A 20,247-nucleotide genomic window follows, 5' to 3' on the forward strand; every position below is an offset into this window, starting at 1 on the left:
TTCCTGAGGAGTCTGCTCCAGTGCTCAACCACCTCTGAGGTGAAAAATTCTCTCCTGATACCCAACCCAAACCTCCCCTGACCCAGGCCCATGCTGCTGCCCCATGCCAAATCCTGCCACTGGCCAAGATACTGTGCATCAGAAAATATCTGGGAACAGTAATAGATCAGTGGCTTTAAAGTAGTTCTCAGAGCCTACTTGTAAGTCAGATGATACAGTAGTGCTGGAGAGACCAAGGTCTGTGCTGCTGTGGTGGTGAAAGCAGAATAGGAAATCTAAATGACTCTTTGGCTGCCTTGAGGTCATTGTCTAATATTAGCCCTGTCAGCAGCGCCTGGCTCTTTGTCAGTCGGCGCTCAGTAGGAGGTGGTTACCAGCCAGGAGAATATGACCGAGGCTTTTAAATACTCTTGCTTGGAAAGTCTTATTAATGGCTGAATATGAGATCAATGTGCAATAATTCTTTCAAGCAGTATCTTTTTAAAAGCCTTTAGCAATCTGTCATCCTCATCTCCCTCCTCCCAGTTAGAAAGCCACATTAGTCAGGAGAAATCGCATGATCCTGGGAAGTTTCAAACTGCATCCGCTGATGCTGTGAGGAAAATGCCACTGTGCAGGGACACAGGTGCAGTTACACTGACGGCTTCTTCTCGTCCTCATCTCGGATCATCCTGGAGGGACAAGCAGAAAGAAACGGGGAGGTGGGCGAGATTCTGTCAGGTACATGGGAGCAGTACCAAAGAGAAAAATGGAATACGCTCTTCCAGGAGACAAAGTTCGCACTGTCTGTGAGTGTTAGCTCAACTTTTTCAGATTTGTTTTGGGAGAGGGGAAGATTTCTGTACTAGTAATTTGTTCTGAGTTTAGCCACCTGTTCAACATACCTTAGCCTTTGCTGTCATTCTGGTAGAAATGTTTAATCTTTTGGGGTTTTAAACTGATAATTCATAATTTGTGGTTATTTTGGAGTTGGCTTAAGCTCCCACAGTGTGTTTGACATATTGGAAACCTCAGCTTTGCAAAACATCTGTATTTTAAGAGGAGATCTTTAAGCCTCTTTTTTTTGTGCAATATCATTAAATACTACTGCTGAGGTTAATCTGCTTCATTAGCTACTAAGTGGCAAATTTTATCATAGTAAAGAATATGGGTGAGGGAAGCCCCTGTCTTTATTGGAGAAATCCTGAGTCATTTACTTCATGATGCATCAGCAAAAATAATTGGGTGTGGTTTTGATTTTCAGCTGCTATTGTAACAAGACTATGAAAGCTAACAGTGTCTTAGTCTGATACGTGCTTGAAAGGTTTTTCTCAGAATATGCAAAAAATGCCTCACGTATTAAAGTGCGATATCTGTGCTTGCAAGGCTCTAATAGATGTAAGTATTTGAATATTTATCTATACAAAGCAAACTCTTTTCTGAGGCTGGGGAGTTCTCTACTAAAACAGCCTTTCCATCACACAGTAGTAGGCAATGTTATGTTTGATTATCTTTCAGTATTTGCCTTGATTTCGATTTTTTTTACTGTCTTATAATTGCAAACACAATGCTTAGTCTTCAGTTGAGATGATGGTTTTTCCTAACCCAAGTCAGTGCCCTATTAAAATAAGCATTGGAGAAGTGTTAAAAACCCAAAGTAATTTAGTGGACTGTTCTTTAATCCTGCCAAATATATTTTGGGTTTAGAATGAGTTTCAACCTTTCAACAATGAAAAAAAGGAGAATTTTAATTAAACGTATGTATGTGAGTTAAATAATTTTTAGTAGTATGGATCTTAAATAAATATGCTTATGGAGTTGTGAATGAGGGGCAAAAGATTTTCTTTCTTGATTCTGTTAACAGGAGCTTAAATAAACCTGTACTGTCCTGTAAATAGTTACAATTGAATGACTTTGCAGTATGACTATTGTGAATTAGAAAAGGCATAAAAAGATAAGTGGATTTTTTGTTGGTTTCAGCTGAGTCCATAGAAAACTCTGATTCTTAAAACTTTCAAAAACTGTATTCATCAACAGTTCATCAGCTCTTTCTGACTATCTTGCTTCCCTTGTTAACAAGTTTTTTCATATATAATCCGTATGAAGTACACCAAAGAAGAATGGCTTTTAGTCTTCTGTTTGTTCTGGAACTGTTTCATGTCCAGCACTCATTTAGGGCAATTAATGTAATAAAAAAAATGCCCTGGTTGTAAATGTAATCTCTGTCTCCTGTATCTAGGTTGTCCCAGAAAGTGACTTAGAAGAAGAAGCAGCATCTTGGAGGAAACTTCAGAAATAAATACAGCATATTGCTGAAAAAACTTGTTTTGGTATCAGCACTTATTTTAGATAATATTTCCTATCAGTAACTGATAGTATGATGGTAACATAATAATAAGCTGCATTATTAAAAAAAAAATCCCTCTCTACTTTGTACATTATTCATTACCATGTCGTTCTGCCAGACACAACTAGAAATAAACAAAAAAACCTGTCTGTCAACAGGAGTAATACTAATAATTATAGTTATTATCTAAGCTGAGAGTGGTTGAAAATAAAAATTCAAAAGTACTTGGAATAGATTCCTCTAGAATAATATCCTCTATTAATAGGAAGATGAGATTTTATATTTAAAATTCCCTCTTTGTGCCATCCACTGAAACAAACTTGCCTTTACCTCACATTCTAATATAAAAGCTTTTTCTCAAGTCAAATTTTTTTTTTTTTAATTTGATTTTGATTTTTTGATTTCATTACAATCTATTACTGCTTGCAAGGATAAACTTTCTGGTGTGTCATGAATTGCTTGAAATAAAAGTGTAGCATTTATATCACATGCAGAAATGTAAAAGCTGTTATGCTTTTTTTTTTCCTTTTTAATGTTGGACTGTTGTAAAAAGGAATGTATGAATTCCAGGCAAAGAAAATTGGGAGGAAAAAAGGCAGAGGCCTCCTATTTTCCCCTACCAAGAAGTATATTTTTTTAATATTATCATGATATTTGCAGGTGAAAACAGCTGAGCCTGACAGTGCTGATGAACAACAGCATGAGTTGAAACCAAGGAACTTTTCTCACAGTTAGAAGTGCATGTGCAAGAATATGTGCATATCTGCGATCTTTTTTATGGGAAAGAAGGCTTTTAGGAATGAGAGGTTTGGGTAAGGATCTAAGCTAAAAATTCAGTGGTATAATTTGTGGTACGTCAGACACATTATGAGATTTAATTATTGTTTTTAAAGCTTTGTGAGGATGAAACATGCTTTGTAAGCATTAAGTGTAGTACTTCTGTCTCTTGTACTGAAACACACAGTATACAAAATAGGATATTTTAATGGTATCATATTGCAACTTTGTAGTTGCATAATTAATAATTTTCTGATTCCTTGATAATATTGGAAGTTTTGTGGGAATGTCCCCATACATAAAATCTACCCTTCAACTTTTAAAAATTGCTTTAATGGGTTTTCTAGCCATTACTTACATATGTCATGGGAGATATTATCTATAGATTGGTGGAGACATGCTCCATTTTTTCCGCTTTTGGTTATAGGCAACCATGAGTTATACAGACCACACAGCTTTGCAAGTGACAGGCTTATTAGGCAGTGGGAAATGAAATACAATAAGTAAATAAACAGTGTGGGTTTGTGTTAGCATAGACTAATGTATGTATGCCATCTGTGGTATTTCTAATAGGAGTGTAAACTTCAGATTTTCTAAGCAAAATAAAGCTGCCTGTACTACACAAGAGACCTCACTCTTAGTGGAAGAACTTTGTGATTAGTTTGTTAAGATTCTTAATAATCTAATTTCACAAGGGCCTCAACCCACTTCTTATTTGTTGCTTTCTTTATCCACATCTTGCATGCTTCTAATGGATTCAGAAAGGGGAACAATGGTGGTTCTACGTACATAAGGAATTTTAGTCACAGCACAGTTCTTGGTCATTGAAGTTTATAAAAATACAGGTTTTTTCCAATATGCAAGTAAGTTCTGCTAATAGTATTTTAGAAAGACTGGGAAAGATGAAGCATGTGGAGCCAAAGAAATCTGTTGGAGAAGGTTTTTGTAGCCTGAGTACTTTCTGAGAAACTGAAAGAGGAAGACCATTGTCTACGTAAAGGAATAGATGATAAACTGTCACGTTAGATTTTAATTAACTTTCATTTCCTTACCTAATAGTCAGAAATCTGATTTCCAGTTCTGAGCAGTGATAAAAAATGTAAATTTACCCATTATGAGACCGTGTAAAAGCCTTCTAAGAGTTATTCAAAGGGATTTATTTAAAACTAGTAAGGTGCCTATATTCTACCTTAATGACAACAACAAATAAAATTACTCTTCCTAGTTAGAGGCTGAAATTTCATTAACATTTGGAGAGATGGTGTATTTTTTACTATCTCTGTAGAGTAGAAAATTTACTAATTACAGTTAGAGGGAAGATTGTGACATAGCTAGGTAACCAGTAAAAGGGAAGAATTGGGCATTCTTACATCTATGCTGTATTTCACTTACTACTGATAGCTTTCAGGATTTTAGATAATTCAGTCTTCAGTGGATAGTCTCTGTCTGTCTCTGCCTCTCATTCTGCCTTCCTTCATCCATTTTTGTGAGGAAATTAAACTAATCTAAACAGCAGTAGACAGTTTTTCTTGATTAGCTTTAAAAAAATTATCTCATCATGGACCCCAAAGAAAGGTGCACCCAGAGATACTAGTAGAAAAACTCCTTGGTATTTTTGGGTTATTTTGCCAGCTGTTTGTATGTCAGTGAGTTCCAATAAAGTACAAGAACAGTCATGTGTCATATGATGGCTGAACTTGCTTGTGGCAAGTATGGTCAAGATGATGGTCAGGTTTGGCAAGAGCCTAGATAGGATTTCCTTGAAGTTCTGCCTGGAGCAGGCCTTAAAACTATGATTTTTGAGGAAAACATTCTCTGTTCACCCACTGCTTCGTCTGTGTCTTCATCTAAATGTGGAAAATTTTGGCTGGTGCTGACTGAAACCTCCGTGCTACCCTAAAGGTTCTTGTGTGGAGGTGTTCAGGTTGTTCCAGATGTGTTGGCAGTGCACAGCCTTGCTCTGTATGAAAACCATTTTAAGAAGACAAGGTTATGCATATCCATGCATATTCTGAGTTTTGTCCTGAAGTTATTAGGTGAATTTAAGTGTCTTAAATAGATCAAGTATTCTAGTCTATTATGTTTTCTCTTCCATTTCAATTAAGGAATTCCGGTAAAATAGCACGTTCTACTTAGCGAGAAACAGCCGGTCCAGAACAGCACGGTTTAATTAGAGTTGGATGCATTTTGAAAAAGCACTCAACCGTGGAAGAGGGGTACTTGGAAAAACCGTAGGATTGTGTGGTCACACTGGAAATATTCTCACAAGGAAATGAGTCATTAACCTATCCTAGTGTTTCGCACAATCATTGTCATTGTGGGTGAGTGTGATTGTCTGCACCTGTGAGTTGGTACGAATATTTAAGTTTCAGGTAATGACTGGATGCTGAATCTCTTGTGAGTAACTGAAACAGAGTAAACAGAAGTATGATTTTTCATGCTTTAAATAGGTAAGAGGGATTAAAATAGCGCTTTGGTGATGGGGTTAACAAAATTTCTAAAGGTAACTAGTTAATTTGTTCAGCTGATATGAATAATGGCTTCCAAGTTTTATTGCGTGGCAAGCAGTGATTTGAGATTTGCTGTGTTGGTACATGGTCAGAGTAGGGGGGCCCTTCACAACTTGCACCAGCAAGTTGATGTAACAATTAGTAGCAGATGTTCTGTTGGTGCTTATTTCTGGAGACCTCCACAACTGTGCCTTATTTAAAGTTTTTACTTTTTAAATACAGTATTGTGGTTGATAGTATGTTAAATTCTTAAGATGTTGGTGTTCTTCCTGTGCAGTTTGCTAGTGTTTGCATACTCTCATTAATAAAATTTTTCAGGGGTCAGAATTAATCCCTGTCTAACTAGGCTATATCAGATTGCTGAGAGTTTCTCTTAAAAATGAAGTCTCTTTACATGTCCTGAGTAGAACTGGAGTTATCTTAGGTATTGTTTTCATCAAATCTGTCCTAGATACTGCCATATATATAGTTGTAAACAGAAAATAAGAGTTGAGTAAATCTAGGTATGTGGTGCAGATGACAAGAAGAAATTTCAGAGGTCTATATAGATAAATATCCAATCATTCTAAATATCACCATTCTCTGGTGATCAGAATTCCATACTTTTTCTATTTTATTAAGGACTGTTTGTAAATGATTAGTTTTAATCATTTACATTTTAGGAGTTTAAAAAAGTTGGGTGGAGTTTTTTTGGGTTTTGTGTGCTAGGGGATTTCTTTTTTTTTTTAAAGCCAGAATACTAGTACCATGCTTGGAGAGAGCAGAAGCCTTTTTCTAATTTTTTTTTCCATTTCTCAGTCCATTCATTGCTGGTTGTGTGGTTGCTGAATTCACAGTGGTGTTTTGTGGGAAACATGGAATGATTTTTAACATTGTTTTTTTCTCGTTTTTCTTTTTCTAACTCTCTTTTCAGAATTCCCCACTCTACCAATATCTGCAGGATTTGGGACACACAGATTTTGAAGTATGTTCCTCAGTGTCGCAGAAGGCAGAGCAATGTGCAGCAGCGGAAAGCCAAAGAGAGCAGACTGTGCATGCTGCTCAGAAGGTGAGCACTCTCCTGTTGCTGAGCATTGATCTTCTCACAAGAGAACTGCAGTGCTTCACAAATAGGAGAAATCAGAACAGAGAGAAATCGCTTCCTGTATTTAAAAAAACAAAGGAAAACAACCCCAGACAATAAACCTCAACCAGTTATCTCTTGTCTGCAGATGTGTTTGGAAAATCATGGTTAATCAGTATAGTTTGGAGTGTTTCTTTGCACTTATGTAAGCTAGGAAAACAAGAGGCTTTGATAAATAATTTTTTGAGTGTTGAAAATTATCTTATGTAGTGGATCTTACTATGTTAGCTTAGCATGACATTCTGGGAATAGAACCTGTCATTTTCAAGAACAGAATATTTATAGTTTCTAGCCCTTCCCAGGCATTCAGTTGCTAAGTATAGCTTTGTCTGTGACAAAACATATTAAGAAAGAGGATTTCTGGGAAGTAGAAATGCAATAACCAGTCTGAATGAGGTAGTTGATGTGGATAGCTATTGCATTTGTAATAATGATTGCTTCTATCACTGGTCACAAAGCAAGGCTGAATTTAAATCAGGATTTAGCTCACAATTTTCTTTATTTTGAGCTACTTTTAAAAGTATTCATGGAAATATTAGGTTTACTATGCTTGCTTTTCAGAGTTGTCAGCTGGCACTCACCGTAACCCACAAGAAACCACCTGAAAATATATTTTCTCTTTAAAACTAATGGCTGTTGTGTGGTGTGTTTACACTAAAGATACCTATTCTGACTTAGTGTAGGAAGACTTTGATTAAATGTTTATTTATGTATTTATTAAATGTTAACATTTGTTCACTGTTAATTAAAAATTAGGACAACATATTTAACTTACTGATGTTCTGTTGGTTACTATGAAGTAATGCATGGACTGTCACTTAGCTATATTATTTTGAATAGTTAATTTTGTGGCACTCAGAAAATCAGTATAACATTGTGTTTGTGTATATAATTTCCACTGAATTTTATACGAAAGTGTTGTGGGGTTAAGAACCTCAAAAGTATTAGGATACACTGCTTTTAAAAACCTCAGGTATTCTGGTTTTTTCCCCTCCCTTCCCCTCAAGCATTTTACACTTAATTTTATTATGTTGGGAGCAATTCCTCCGGTATTGTGTCAGATGTAGAAGTAATTCTTCATGGTTTGCCTTGCAACTTGAAGGGAGTGAGTGGGTGTGTGAAAACAGGCTGCCCATTTCTTGCAAATAGTAGGTGATGTTCACATCGTCTCATCTCTGTCTAGACAAGGATACATAGTGGAAATGAGGAAGAAACCTGTGTGTAGTTTCTAGTGGTAAATTGTCATAGGTTCTTCCTGCTGCAATTCCAGTACTGGTTGGGAAAAGTTAACATTTTTCTTTTGTAATTTGATGTCAGAAAGTCTGTTTTTGTCATTTGATTTCTGTGTCCTGTTTTGGGAGGGTGTCTCAATAGGAAAGAAAATGAGGGAGAGGCAGCTGGCCACACATTTAGGAAAGTAGACTGGATTTAGGAGAATCTGAGGCTTTTTGTTGCAACTTTTTTATGACATACAGACAAATAATTTGCATTCCTATCCAGTCATTTCCTCAGTTTTCCATGAGACTGTTACCATTTCCCTTCTGTTGGCCTTCACTGGCCTAGTCTACAGAAATATTAAAACATCTGGAAAATAATTGGTTTCTGACTTCGAATATGTACCTACCCACAGTCCTAATATAAAATGATCTTCCTTGAGGCTTGATGTAACTATGATTACAGGGAGTAATGGTGTTCCATGCTGAATAATTCTCAGTATGTGTATATCACTTTCCTTCTGTTCTGAAAAGCAAGTTTCCAAATGCCTTAAACACTTTATTAAAATAAAAATGCAAAAGCCGGAGTATTGCTTTGTCTTTGAGTTGAGATTGTCTCCTCCTCTTGTGTTCTGTCAAGTGGGAAGCCTGAGCATCTGAAAGCTGGTGACATGCAGCAAGAATTTGGCACGGCAAAGGTCTACTTTGGGATCTTCAGGGACTGAAAAAAACAGATCTGGGAAGAAAACGAGGTTCCTAGTGACTGATACAAATGTTTCTGTTGCATCTTGCTGTGCTGCCAAGCAGAGTGTGTGGTTCAGGCTTAAGGAAAGGCAGAGGCACCGGTTGAATTTGAAGCACTTCTTAAATATTTCTCAGGGTGTGTGGTTTTGGTGGTGGTTTTTTGGCCTTGTTTTAATCAGAATATGGTCTTAATGAACACTGAGTTAAAAAGCTGTGAAGGTGTTTAAAGGTTGTGTTCTAGAGGCTGATGAAATGCCAAGCTCCCATCTGAGGGATTATGGAGATGTGATTCAGCATAGTAATTGTAAGTGCAGTGTTCTTGGCTGTGCCAATCTCTGGAGAAAGTTCCAGCTCAAGTCCTGGTCTTGTGATCACTTGATACTCAAAAGTACTGTTAGCAAGAGCTCCTACACTTGTTTTCTGGAATTAAATCCCATTTTGGTAATTCTGCCTGATCTTTACAGAATTTATCACTTCCCATTTACATCTTTCCTTTCTCAGTCATTTTCCTAGACTGCTGTGCGTACCCGAATGTTTAAATTGTTTATACTGTCACACCTTAGATATGATGATATTTTATCATTAGAGCAGAGCTGGTCTTGGTGCAGCTACTGAGGGTCGTGTTGGGGCTAGCCCTCAGTAGCTGTGCAGGTGACCTGATGTGGGATGGCAGAGGGACCATCCTTTGCCTTTGCTGGGGCTCCCACCCACTTAAGGCAAGGTATTCAATGTGTAGCATTATCTTCTTCTGAAGTGCACAGAATTTCTCTACAAAAGAAAAATAGTCCCTAGAATTCTTTTTTAGATTCAAATTAATTTATCTAAAATGTGTATGTACTATGCTAGTATTTTTTTAAATGTTAGGAGTTATGCATCTTTTTTATTTGTTTACAGAGAGTTTGACTGAGTGTTGTTCTAAAGCTGTAAGAAGAATACTCCAGAAGCATTGGCAACATGACCTGACTTGTGTGTTGGTGAAAGTAGTTTTACTTGTCAGTAACACTCCCAGTGGGAATGCAAACTGTGAGACAATATTCCAAGGATCCGAATAATTCATTGTGTTGCTGTACTCTGTTGGGTCACAGCCCAAGACAGTGGGTTGTCTTGCTTTGTATTTTCAAGCACTGACTTGCCTGTTGAGTGTTTATGCAAGCTCAGATTTTTATTTTTAAACTCAACCATGGAGAATAAACTAAAAGATTGCTTAAGTAGCACACTAGGGTTTTTTTTTTCAGTAACTCCACAGTCTAGTTTAGTAAGCTGGTAGAAGTTTAAAACTATCCTTAGTGTAGCTTTAAATGTTCATTATGAAAATCCAAATACTTACAAAGGCTAAGCAGTTGAAAATGATAGGCTTCAAGAGGCATAGTCTTAAATTAAATGGATGATTCTTTCTGTACCCTGCTTTCAGTGTACAGGGAAGAGTAAGTACTTCGCAGTGAAATATGTCTGAAATTCAAATGCAGAGCAAGACCTTTGTTTATTTGATTTCAATTTTCTAAAAATTGTGATCAGAAAATTTTATTTCCTTTTGCACCACTCTGTAAGAAACTTGAAAGATAATCTAGTGCTGCAATTAGTGACAGTCTTCTGACTTATGTCATTGCCCTTGAGCAACATCAAAATACAATCACTTGGATTTATTCCATAGTCTCAAGTGTGCATTGCTGGGGTAGCTCCTAATAAGCCACAATGATGTCAGTGTTTCAGGAAGAGCTATCATTATGAGATCCCTGTTACTGGTTTACTGCTCCACTGACCTAAAAACACTTCCTTGTGGCATGGATCTCAAAATCTAACTGTACACAGAAAGATGAGACATTTGTAAAGAAAAGCTTGAGTTAGATTACTTAAATGGGCACCAAAATAAGTTGTTTCAAAAACTGTGTAGCATAAGGGCTTTAGGGTGACAGTTCCTGATGTTAAGGCTGTTCTTCCCTGGCTGCTGCACCACACTGGTCACACTGCCTTTCAGAAGGCTGTCAGGCTGGTCACAGGTTAACTACAAAACTCTCAGCTCCTGTTGCTTGGGTTAAACAAACAAGAAGGGAATAAAAAACAAAACAAAACAAAACAACAACAAAACCAACAAGAAGGAGAAACAGAAGCTGTCACCTTTTATACATTGAGCTATTAGAATCTGTATGGGGTTTTGTTTTATTATTTTAAAACAGTATGCCACAAAATGTAAGCTCTTCACAATTAATTTTTTTTGGCATACATTTTATTTGGTTGTATTACATGTCAGCAGTCTGAAGATTGAGACAGGGCCTCAGAATTCATGAAATATATATAAGTAAATATTTTGAAAAATACTTCCTGTCAGTTTAGTCTGAGGTAAGTAGATACAACGATGTGTCAAAAGCTGCTGGTTTTTTTGTTCATTGAATGGCTGCAGACTGAAGCAAAACCATGCATCTATTCAGTTATAATCTGTCATGCATCTTGTTTTAGGAAGATACATGAGTAGAATGTGTGATGACTGAGAGGGAGTCCCTCTATTAGTGGCATTTGAAGTTATGTTTACAGCTCAGACAAAAGCATGGATTTATAGGTTGCATGGGAAGCAGCATAGAGACAAAATACCTGGTGGCACACACTGGTGTGGACAGGGAATTTCTGGGGCATTTTTTCTTCTTACCATCACTCTTCCTGCCTCTATTCACAGCTCCTTTGGAATCTTGTGCTCAAGCTGCAGTGGGCTGCTGAGGAGAGGTTGTCCCTGTCCCTGTCTTTTCACTTTTCTTCAGCCTGTCAGTCATTTAACCTTCAGGTTTTTTATCCCCCAGGAGAGAGAAAGTCTTTCATATCAATGCAGTAGCTGCCAACTTGAGATCAATCTAATCTTAGCTGTAGTTATTTTTAGCAGAACAACATAACAATCTTTTATGCTCCAAATAAGTGGAGTTACTGAAGGTTATATTTTATTCTCTTGTTCACAAGCAAACTGACGGGAAGCAGATGTTCTCTTAGTGTACTCTGAAGTTAGGCCAGACGCAGTAAGTGAAACTTCCTTACAGGTACTTGGGTCTGAGTTAACAAGAAAATCAAATGCAGAAATAAAGGCATTGTCTGTTGTTATTTATTTAATTTTGGCTTTGGTTTTTTGTTTGTTTTTATTTTTAATTGGAGTAATTTCTGTTCCTTTCAGCAAAGCATCCTGTCAAAACTAGTTGAGTTTTTTAGAAGCTGGTTTCCTTTTCCACAGTATAAGAAAAATGATGACATACTTCACCGACTGGTAAGTGATCACTTTTTTTTATTTTTCCATTTCCTTTCCTAATCCACAGGTCTTCCTCTGCTCTGTATCTCATCCTCTGAACATCATCTTTGGTCTGTATTGTTGGGTTTGGCTCTAAGAGTTTTACTTATTCTTTAGATAATCCTTATTCTGGTTTTCAGTTACTGTGCCGAATTGGGCACAAAAGGACAGGAACAGTATCAGTAGCCAGGTTGAAGATGTTCAAACTGTGGAAGATAATAAAAAAAAAATACGTGAGAAATTAAAGAAATTCTTGAAAGCTGAAATGAGTTTAATTGCAGTATGGGTACCCCTTTGGTGGAAAGCAGTGGGGAGACGCTGGCTGAGAAAGTCCATGTGTTGCAGCCTAGTGCCTTGTAGAGACCACCTAAGACAGAAGGTTCTAGAGCTTCAGCTGAGTATTGCTTCACCCTCTGTTTCAGCTTGTTAGTTCAGGCCCAGCACCACCACAGTGCGGCTGTACTGGCCCTGGACCAATTCTGGCCTCTTTGCTTCTGCACTGCTCTCTACAGGGCTTCTGCATTTGGGAAAGGCAAATCAAACTTTGTTTGCTCTTTCTCTGCAGCACTGCTTTCCAGTCTGGGCTTGTCTCAGATCTGCTTTAACTTGTACCCAGCTCCTTCACACTCCTAGTATGGCTTGCAAATGTCACTTTAGTCAGACTGTTCCAGAATCTAGAATTTTGATTTGTTTTTTTCTACTACAATGTAGGGATGATGTCCTCAAATGGAGTTTCAAAAGAAAATGTTAAGCAGCATGAGAAATTAGAATTTTCCACTTCTCACAGAGTTCTGCTGTATCTCAGTTCTCCTTTATCTCAGGAGGACAAAATTTCCTCTGAAAATCTCTCATCAGTGATCTTTGATTGACTTTTTTCTTCCTCCCTCTTCCCTATGAATCGAGGGTATTATCTTAACAGCAATTTTTAGCCTTACTTTCTTGAGATGAAGACGTAACCCAAGAACATGGAAAACATGTTTGTCCTGCTGCATACTACAGTAGAGTTCTGAAATGACACAGGATGCGTCGGAGGAGGGCAGAGTTTCCTCTTGCACACAGTCCTGAAACAAATGTTTTCCATTAAAAGTAGAATGAAAGTTATCTGAGGTGACATCTGTGCATGGAATTAAATTTCTAAACTAGCTATCTTATGGTTTCATAAAGAATCTCATTCTGTCAGTGACAGAATGAAACAGATTTTGTACTGTGAAATGTCACACTTGTGTTAAAAGTTTCTATTAGAGACTTTTCAGAAATATTCTCTTTTCTCTCCTGTAATTAGCTAGATGCAGGGATGCACATGTTCAGTGTTCGCTGGGTTTTGTTATGGCATTCTTAACTTGAAGTAATTGTGGTTTGGTGCAGTATTCAAATGACAATTTCAGGGGGCTTCTCTGATGGTTGTATTTGTCTTCAAGAGTTGTCTATTTGTCTTCAAGAGCTATAGTTGGGGAAGAAAGTAGCAAATGCTTATGGCATCAAATTCACAAATAAGGAACTCCCTGAAATTTATCTGGAGTTTAGCAAGTGTGAGGTCTTTGGAGCCCCATGCTGTTTCATGCTTGGATTGAGTTCCCTTGGGAAAGGTACAGAATCCTGCAGGAGAGTACTCCACTGCCGTGGCTTCGGGCTTCAGTCCAGTGCATTGACCCTACTGTTACTAAGTGTCCACAAGTGACTTTTTGTTGACTAATTTGCAATATCTCTCTTTCTTTCTCTAAGTTTTGGTTGTTTGTTAATGACGTAAATGATGTCACGACATTTTAAAAAAAAGTATTTTCTGGTTTTTTTAATGATCTGATAGATACAATACCTCTCTGATTCTTATGCAAATATATTGGCATACTCTGTGGCCTGTTTCCAGTTATTGTTACTATCTAGGTCAGATTACAAAGTCAGTGTGATGCATCCTGCAAGCCTGAACTGCTAGGTAGTGTGTGAGCTTTTAAAGCTAAACAAGTTTAATAAAATGTAGCTACTTGTGATATATCTGAAAACATTCCTGTACTCTGGGAACAGATTGTTGTCAGTAAAGTGTAGTGTGTGTGGGTGTTTTCCTTGTTTTGCTAACTTAATTTTAAGAATTTGCATATTCTTTACTAATGCCTGTTTTTTCTCCTGCCCATTTCTATGTGGTAAGGATGTCGGATTTCGATTTGACACGCTCCGTACCATCCTGCAACAGGAAGTTCTGCTGCAGGAGGATGTGGAACTGATTGAATTCCTTGACCCCAGTATCCTGTCTGCAGGGCAGTGTAAGCAACAGGAAAACAGGCAGCTTCCAACGCTACGCTCCCTAGCAACTCCTAATATTTGGTATTGTATTGAGGATATCTACTGTTATATTCACTGAGAAAAAAGCAAAAAATATATTGTGCATTCTTGAGATAAAATGCAACATTAAAGTAACTATATTTTTTCTCACGTCCTTGGGTCTTTATTCTAATAGTCCCCGGATTTTTGTATAAGCATGTTTTTTTTCATTGGGCATTTTGTTGAAAGAGTGAATTTTAATCTGAGATAACTACATGAGCATGAGTGAATACTCCCAAACTGATATATTCCATAAGGAAGAACTAACATAGCTGATTAGTTCATTAATTTCTGAAACTATATAGAGGTGATTTTGATAAATGAGACATGATTGTGAAGACTGAATTGAAAAGTGTTTATTTTGGTGTGGTCTTCATAAAATATGTTGTGGGTGGGGGGAGGTGAGGTGGGATGTGCAATTAATTTTCAAACATAGAATATCAGAAGAATAAACTACAGAATATTTTAGTAAGATGCATTGAAGTCAGCAGAGTTGTGGAATTCACTCAAGAATACTGAAGGAGCTGACTGCAGCAGTATCTGAACAGCTACCACCTGTATTTAAAAAATACCACCAGTGGTTGTTCTGACAGAGTATCTTGCTTGGAAATGCGGGAATCAGTAGAAAAAAATATTGCATAATATGGGTCAGTGCTATTTTCTCATACATAAACTAAAAAGTAGATGAAATTATTATGGAGTCACACCTCAACTGTTTAAGTTATGTTATTATTGATGCTCTCTGCCAAACGAGAACTTTTGAAACAGATTTTTCTGGTCCTAGCATTATTCAGTTTCTTTAACTTTCAGCTGATAAAGTACACTTACAAAATTTGTGAATGTTGTTCACCTTCCAGATGACACCAAGTTTGTGTTTTCATAGACTAGAGGTCAACATTAGCTTGGAGAAATACCTTGAAAACGATAGAAAATTCAATAAAGACAAACGTTTACACTTGGGAAGGAAAAGTAAAGTTAATAAACACCAAGTGATGAATAGCTGGGTACGCAGTAGTACTCCAGAAAAGGATCTGCATATTGCTGCGGTGAATAGTGTTAGAATGTGTACAAGGTGGTGATCAGTCATCATTTGTTCTGTTCAGAAAAGGGAAGGATAGGAGGAAGAATAATGCAATTAATCTGCCACTGATTCAAACTGGGACTTGGGGGAAATCTTTTGAATTCTAAGGATACTTAGGAGTTGGAATAGCTATGGCATGGGTTGTGGAGTCTCCATTTTCATCTTTGGTCTGTCCGTGATGATCTGGGTCAACCAACCAGAAGCTGAAAATGAACAAAGTGAGCTCTTGAATCCCTTCTAGTCTTTCATTGCTGTGATTTATTTTATTTGTGGGACTTTATTTTTTTAATGTACCAAGGAAGTTAGAGACTGTGTCTGTCCCTTTTATAGGTAGTTACATATTTGGAATATTTTAACCCTGGACCTTTACTGAAACCTGTCAGTAACCCTAAAGAGTTAACACTTGTAAAGCTGGTTGAAATTTGACCACAAAACTGTCCAGGAAATAGAAACTCAGAGATTGTGTCTTATTTTAGAAATGGAAAAATATTCCTTGTGAATACTTCTGAACCTAAATGCAGGATTCACAGCTTTAAGGGATAATGGAAAAAAATGTTTTTCATTGAAAACATTCTGGAAAATTATAGTTGTAATGCACCTTGAAGCTGGTATCTCATCCATCTCTCTGAAGATTGTGATTATTTTACAAAAGTGGGTAATAATATATATGAAACACAGTGTGTTTTCTAGCAGTTACTTATTTATGTTGAATTTTTATAGAGGAAAGTAACAACTTTATAAGCTTTTTAAATGTCTTTGAGAAATAACTGAGATACTAGGAACTCTATTCTTTAAGGATTTTCAAAAGGTGCCAAATTATTTTAAATGATTATTCAAGCTATCTTTATAAAATTGTGTTAGAAACTAGCGGTGCATTGGTGTCCAAGTTAAATGAGTCAGACTCTAGAAAAAATACAGCTGGCACTACTTGAGGGATTTGCTACCAAAAGAAACATGCCCTTCCCTACTGTACTCTTGAACCTGGAAGTACAGATATTACAGTTCCTACACGCCCTGGCTTATAATGCTGAGTAGTCAGTTTTTTTTCTTTTTTTATTTTCTTTTCTATTTTTTTTTAAGTCATATGTGTAAGAGAAACTGACCTTTCAAAGTGGTACATTACTCTCCTACTCAGGCTGTAAAAAAGCTGAAGAAAGGTTTCCTTAGAGTATACCAGCCAAGTAATATCATGTATGTATTCATCTAAACCTGCCACCTAGGAGTAGTTTTCAGTGTTTACAGCTCCCTTCAGGACCTACATAAAAGCCCCATAATAAGATGTTGTAATCTCAACTGTAGCTGAAAACTTTGTGATTTTCCCACTTGTTTGCCCTCAGTAATGTGTGGTTGGTGATCCTGTCTCTGTTTGCAGGGATGTCTCGCTGTTCCTTGCCTTTGTAAGTGCACTGCTTATGTTTCCTTCGTGGTGGAAGGAATCATCATGGCTGCTGTGCGGACCAGTGCTGCTTGTCTATGCAGTTTTTAGAGTGTGGGGCACATGGAGGACAGCCAAGCTGCAAATGTCCCTGCGAAAATACTGTATCCAGCTGGAAGAAACAGTGGCGAATAGCCGAGCTTTCACTAATCTCGTGAGGAAAGCTCTGCGACTCATTCAAGAGACCGAAGTAATTTCCAGAGGATTTACCCTGTGAGTCTGTATTTCACTTTATTTAATACACAGATCCATTCAAACCAGGTGTTGTCTAAAATTGTCTCATTACACTGTCTCCCATAACAAGTGGAATTACTGAAAAACATAATACTTAAAGGTTTTCATTTACATAAAACAGTGTAATTACCATTCATACTAGAAGTATGAATTCTAACAACTCAGTGTTAAAACCCTACATCCTGAAGGTGAATTAAGTCTCACAAAACTCATATGCCTTTGAAATGTCCTGTGTTGCTAGCAATGAAATATATGAGCAAATGGACTTTGAACTAAGTTAGTTAACTATTTTGGGGAGTCATTTAGAGAGTTTTCTCTTACATTACCAATTCTATGTAAATAAACTGATCTGCAAGTAATCACTCATATTTTAGGAAACAGGATGACATGAAAACCATTCTATTTTTATTTAACAAAGAACAGTCTGAAGTAGTGAGGACACAGCAATCAGCAAAGACCATCAAACATCATTTCCCACCTCAAGTAAAGTTAACATTAGTTAACATTTTTTTCTTGCATACAATTGTTGAAACATTTAGATTCTTAAATTATTTGCTCTCTTTCACTTAAGAGATGCAAAAGTGCTTCTGATTATTTAGCTCTTGTAGTTATTTGGTAAGTTTTGCTTATTTGCCATGTGAAAGGACATCAGAAATTGTTCAGTGTATGCAGTGACTCCAAAGCCAACAGGCCTGTTTCTGTGCACTCTCATTGCCGTGGATGCTTTTGCATTGTAACCACCTATGGTGAATCCAGATCTGTGCTAGTTCTGCTTAAGGCTAAAGGAGGTGGGAAACACCAACACCTAAAATACAGTCAACTTCTAAAAAAAAAATCAAAAATTCCCTTGCGGGCACCAAGAAGATGTTTATCCAGTAGTTGTGCTAGACCAACTATTCTACATTCAGACACATGTTCTTACATGCAAGTTTGCAACTTCAGACTTAAAATTTTGGATTAATTTTCTAGCTTGAGATACCTTCAGTGTACTTCATTGAAGAAATGTTTCATTCTCCCTTTGGAATGCATAAGCATGTCTTCAGTCTGCCTAGCTATGTGATTTTTGTTTTGGTCTGTTTTTTTGCTGAAGAAGCATATACTTGAGCAATAGGCAGTCTTATCTTTGCAAACGGGTTCTTAAAAGAAATTATTGTTCAGGCTTGTCCAAATTACAGATGAGAAAAACATTTGGATTTTTGCCTAAGTTTAAGCAAACGAACTTGTGGTCAATGTCTAAATTGCTGCTGCCTTGTTCTTTTACTACATATCTTAGATAACAGATTAATAAAAAACAGACTGGTCTTTAAGCTGATGCTTGATCTAATAGCTTCTTTACTTGAAACTTTGGCAAGCTTTTCAAAAGACTTTGACATATGGATGGAGTGGGAGAAGTCTGAGTGTGCCAGCATCCAGCCAGTTCCTCCAGGAACAACTGGACAGTATAAAGAAGTCGGTGCTGTACAAGTTTTGGGTTGGTTCAGCCTAGAGGGAGTTCTGACTCGAGAGTGTCCTTTTCTTCCTCCACATATGCAAGAGATGCTGCTGCACAGGGCAATGTGAAATTCTTTGCTTTGGGTAGCTCTTTGTGTATGATCCAAAACACTAGTTTTCCCTTTTTTTTCTAGAATTTTCTACAGTAAACCTCAGCAGAACAAAGTTTAGAATGTTTTCCTGTCATAACATTGTCAAAATCTTAGTGCCTGTTTAGAAAGAGTCTCATGTCAATAGAAGTGGTTGCATTTGAAAAGTTACTGAGTCTCCTCTTGTGTTATTTTACATGCTTGAAGGAATGAGATTTCAGTCAGGTACATCATCCTGGTGAGTGCTACATATGCAGCTGTTTTAAGGTACTGCTAACTCAGCATAGTTTGGCCTGTGCATTGACCATATTGTGACTGGAAATATATTGAAGCTGTCATTTAAATAGTACCAAGTTCAGACTTCGACTGGTTGTACTTAGCTAAACTCTGACAGGGCAAGTCCAGGTGTGCAGCTTTGGCCTGAAGTTCCTGGTGCTCCTCTGCTGGTTTTCCTCCCCATTACATCATCCATTGCTATTCCCATAGGCTAATTTACATATCCATTGAAACATCTATGGCTTTGCTTTATTCTACTCTATTTGCCCCTTATTAGTTGATACTGGACTGTCTCTGTAAAAGGTAGATGAGGTTTTGGTCAGTTGTCTGTAGGTTAAGTGGTTTACTACTGTGTGACAGTGAGTGCTATACTCAAATATTCAAACATCCTTTTGCCTTCATTCCCCTCCCACCCAGTAAAACTGACTGCAGCCACACAGATCAGGAACTAAGAACTTGAGCAGGGAGCTTGGACTAAACGGCCTCCAGTGGTCCTTTCCAATCTTAACTATTCTGTGATTCTGTAATCCTGTCAGGCTTCTCTTATATTAGTTGCTCTCAAAGACAGCTGGATATTCTGATTCCAGCATGGCCTTTGGAAGTGTTTAGCACTCTGTTGGAATTTCAGATGTGTCTGCATGGTACCAGCTCTGTGATGCAGAGATGGCCAAGACCTCAGCTGGGTAGCTTGGATTACAGGAATTGTGTAGCAAAGGTAGGGCAGTGCTCTACTCAGGCAGAAGGGCAGTATTTCTGTCTAATTGCTCATTTGCAATTAGCCAAATGAAGCCTGTTCTGCAGGGTAATGAAGGTATGCCCATTGTCTTGCACATCATAAAACCAGACTGAAGGAATACATAATGAAAGGCTGCAACAATAAGCAGCAAGTGTTTTTCCTTTGCCTGTCACCAAAAAAATTAACTTCTTTTCCAAAATGCTCCCTTTCTACTGTATTTTAAACTAGAATTAAGCTCTAGGAGCTTAATACATATGGAGGTGCATTAGCTCTTTATAGAACTGCTTTCATGCCAGAGTGCAGTAATAGGTTTTTAATAATGTTAATTAATTTTTATTAATTTTATATAAACTTGTTAAAAGTTGAAAGCCAATTTAAGATTTGGCTTGTAAAATTAATGAATATTTTGTTGTTCTGTACAGTAAAATGGGTTTGGAGCTGTAGTAAAGGGGAAATTCACCCTTAACCTTTTTTTTCTTCTTGCTACTTGTGGCTGATATGCGAAGCTGGTAACATTTTGTAAGTCCAATTAAAATACATAGAGAATAAGAGAGAGACTTTTTACAAGGGTGTGTGGTGATAGACAAGGGGGAATGGCTTTAAATTGAAATAGGGCAGGTTTAGATTAGATATTAA

General features: G+C 37.3%; 1 protein-coding gene across 6 annotated transcripts in view; it reads left to right on the forward strand.

Moving 5' to 3' along the window:
- VEZT (vezatin, adherens junctions transmembrane protein) overlaps positions 1-20,247 on the forward strand; it is a 60,374-nt gene that overhangs the window by 8,770 nt on the left and 31,357 nt on the right. For 5 of the 6 annotated variants that reach the window (XM_042025902.1, XM_042025911.1, XM_042025940.1 and 2 more), the window contains 4 exons: positions 6,527-6,661; positions 11,846-11,935; positions 14,097-14,272; positions 16,723-16,998. In XM_042025902.1, the coding sequence (XP_041881836.1) occupies positions 6,527-6,661; positions 11,846-11,935; positions 14,097-14,272; positions 16,723-16,998 (677 nt within the window). Of the gene's footprint in view, positions 1-2,986; positions 3,139-6,526; positions 6,662-11,845; positions 11,936-14,096; positions 14,273-16,722; positions 16,999-20,247 lie in introns of those variants that run through there. The other variant, XM_042025921.1, reaches the window with a different exon arrangement.

The sequence above is a fragment of the Corvus kubaryi genome, unplaced genomic scaffold (genome assembly GCF_017639235.1).
Source record: "Corvus kubaryi isolate FWS band 111438036 unplaced genomic scaffold, C.kubaryi_AGA036_p1.0 129, whole genome shotgun sequence".
NCBI classification, from domain to species: Eukaryota; Metazoa; Chordata; class Aves; order Passeriformes; family Corvidae; genus Corvus; species Corvus kubaryi.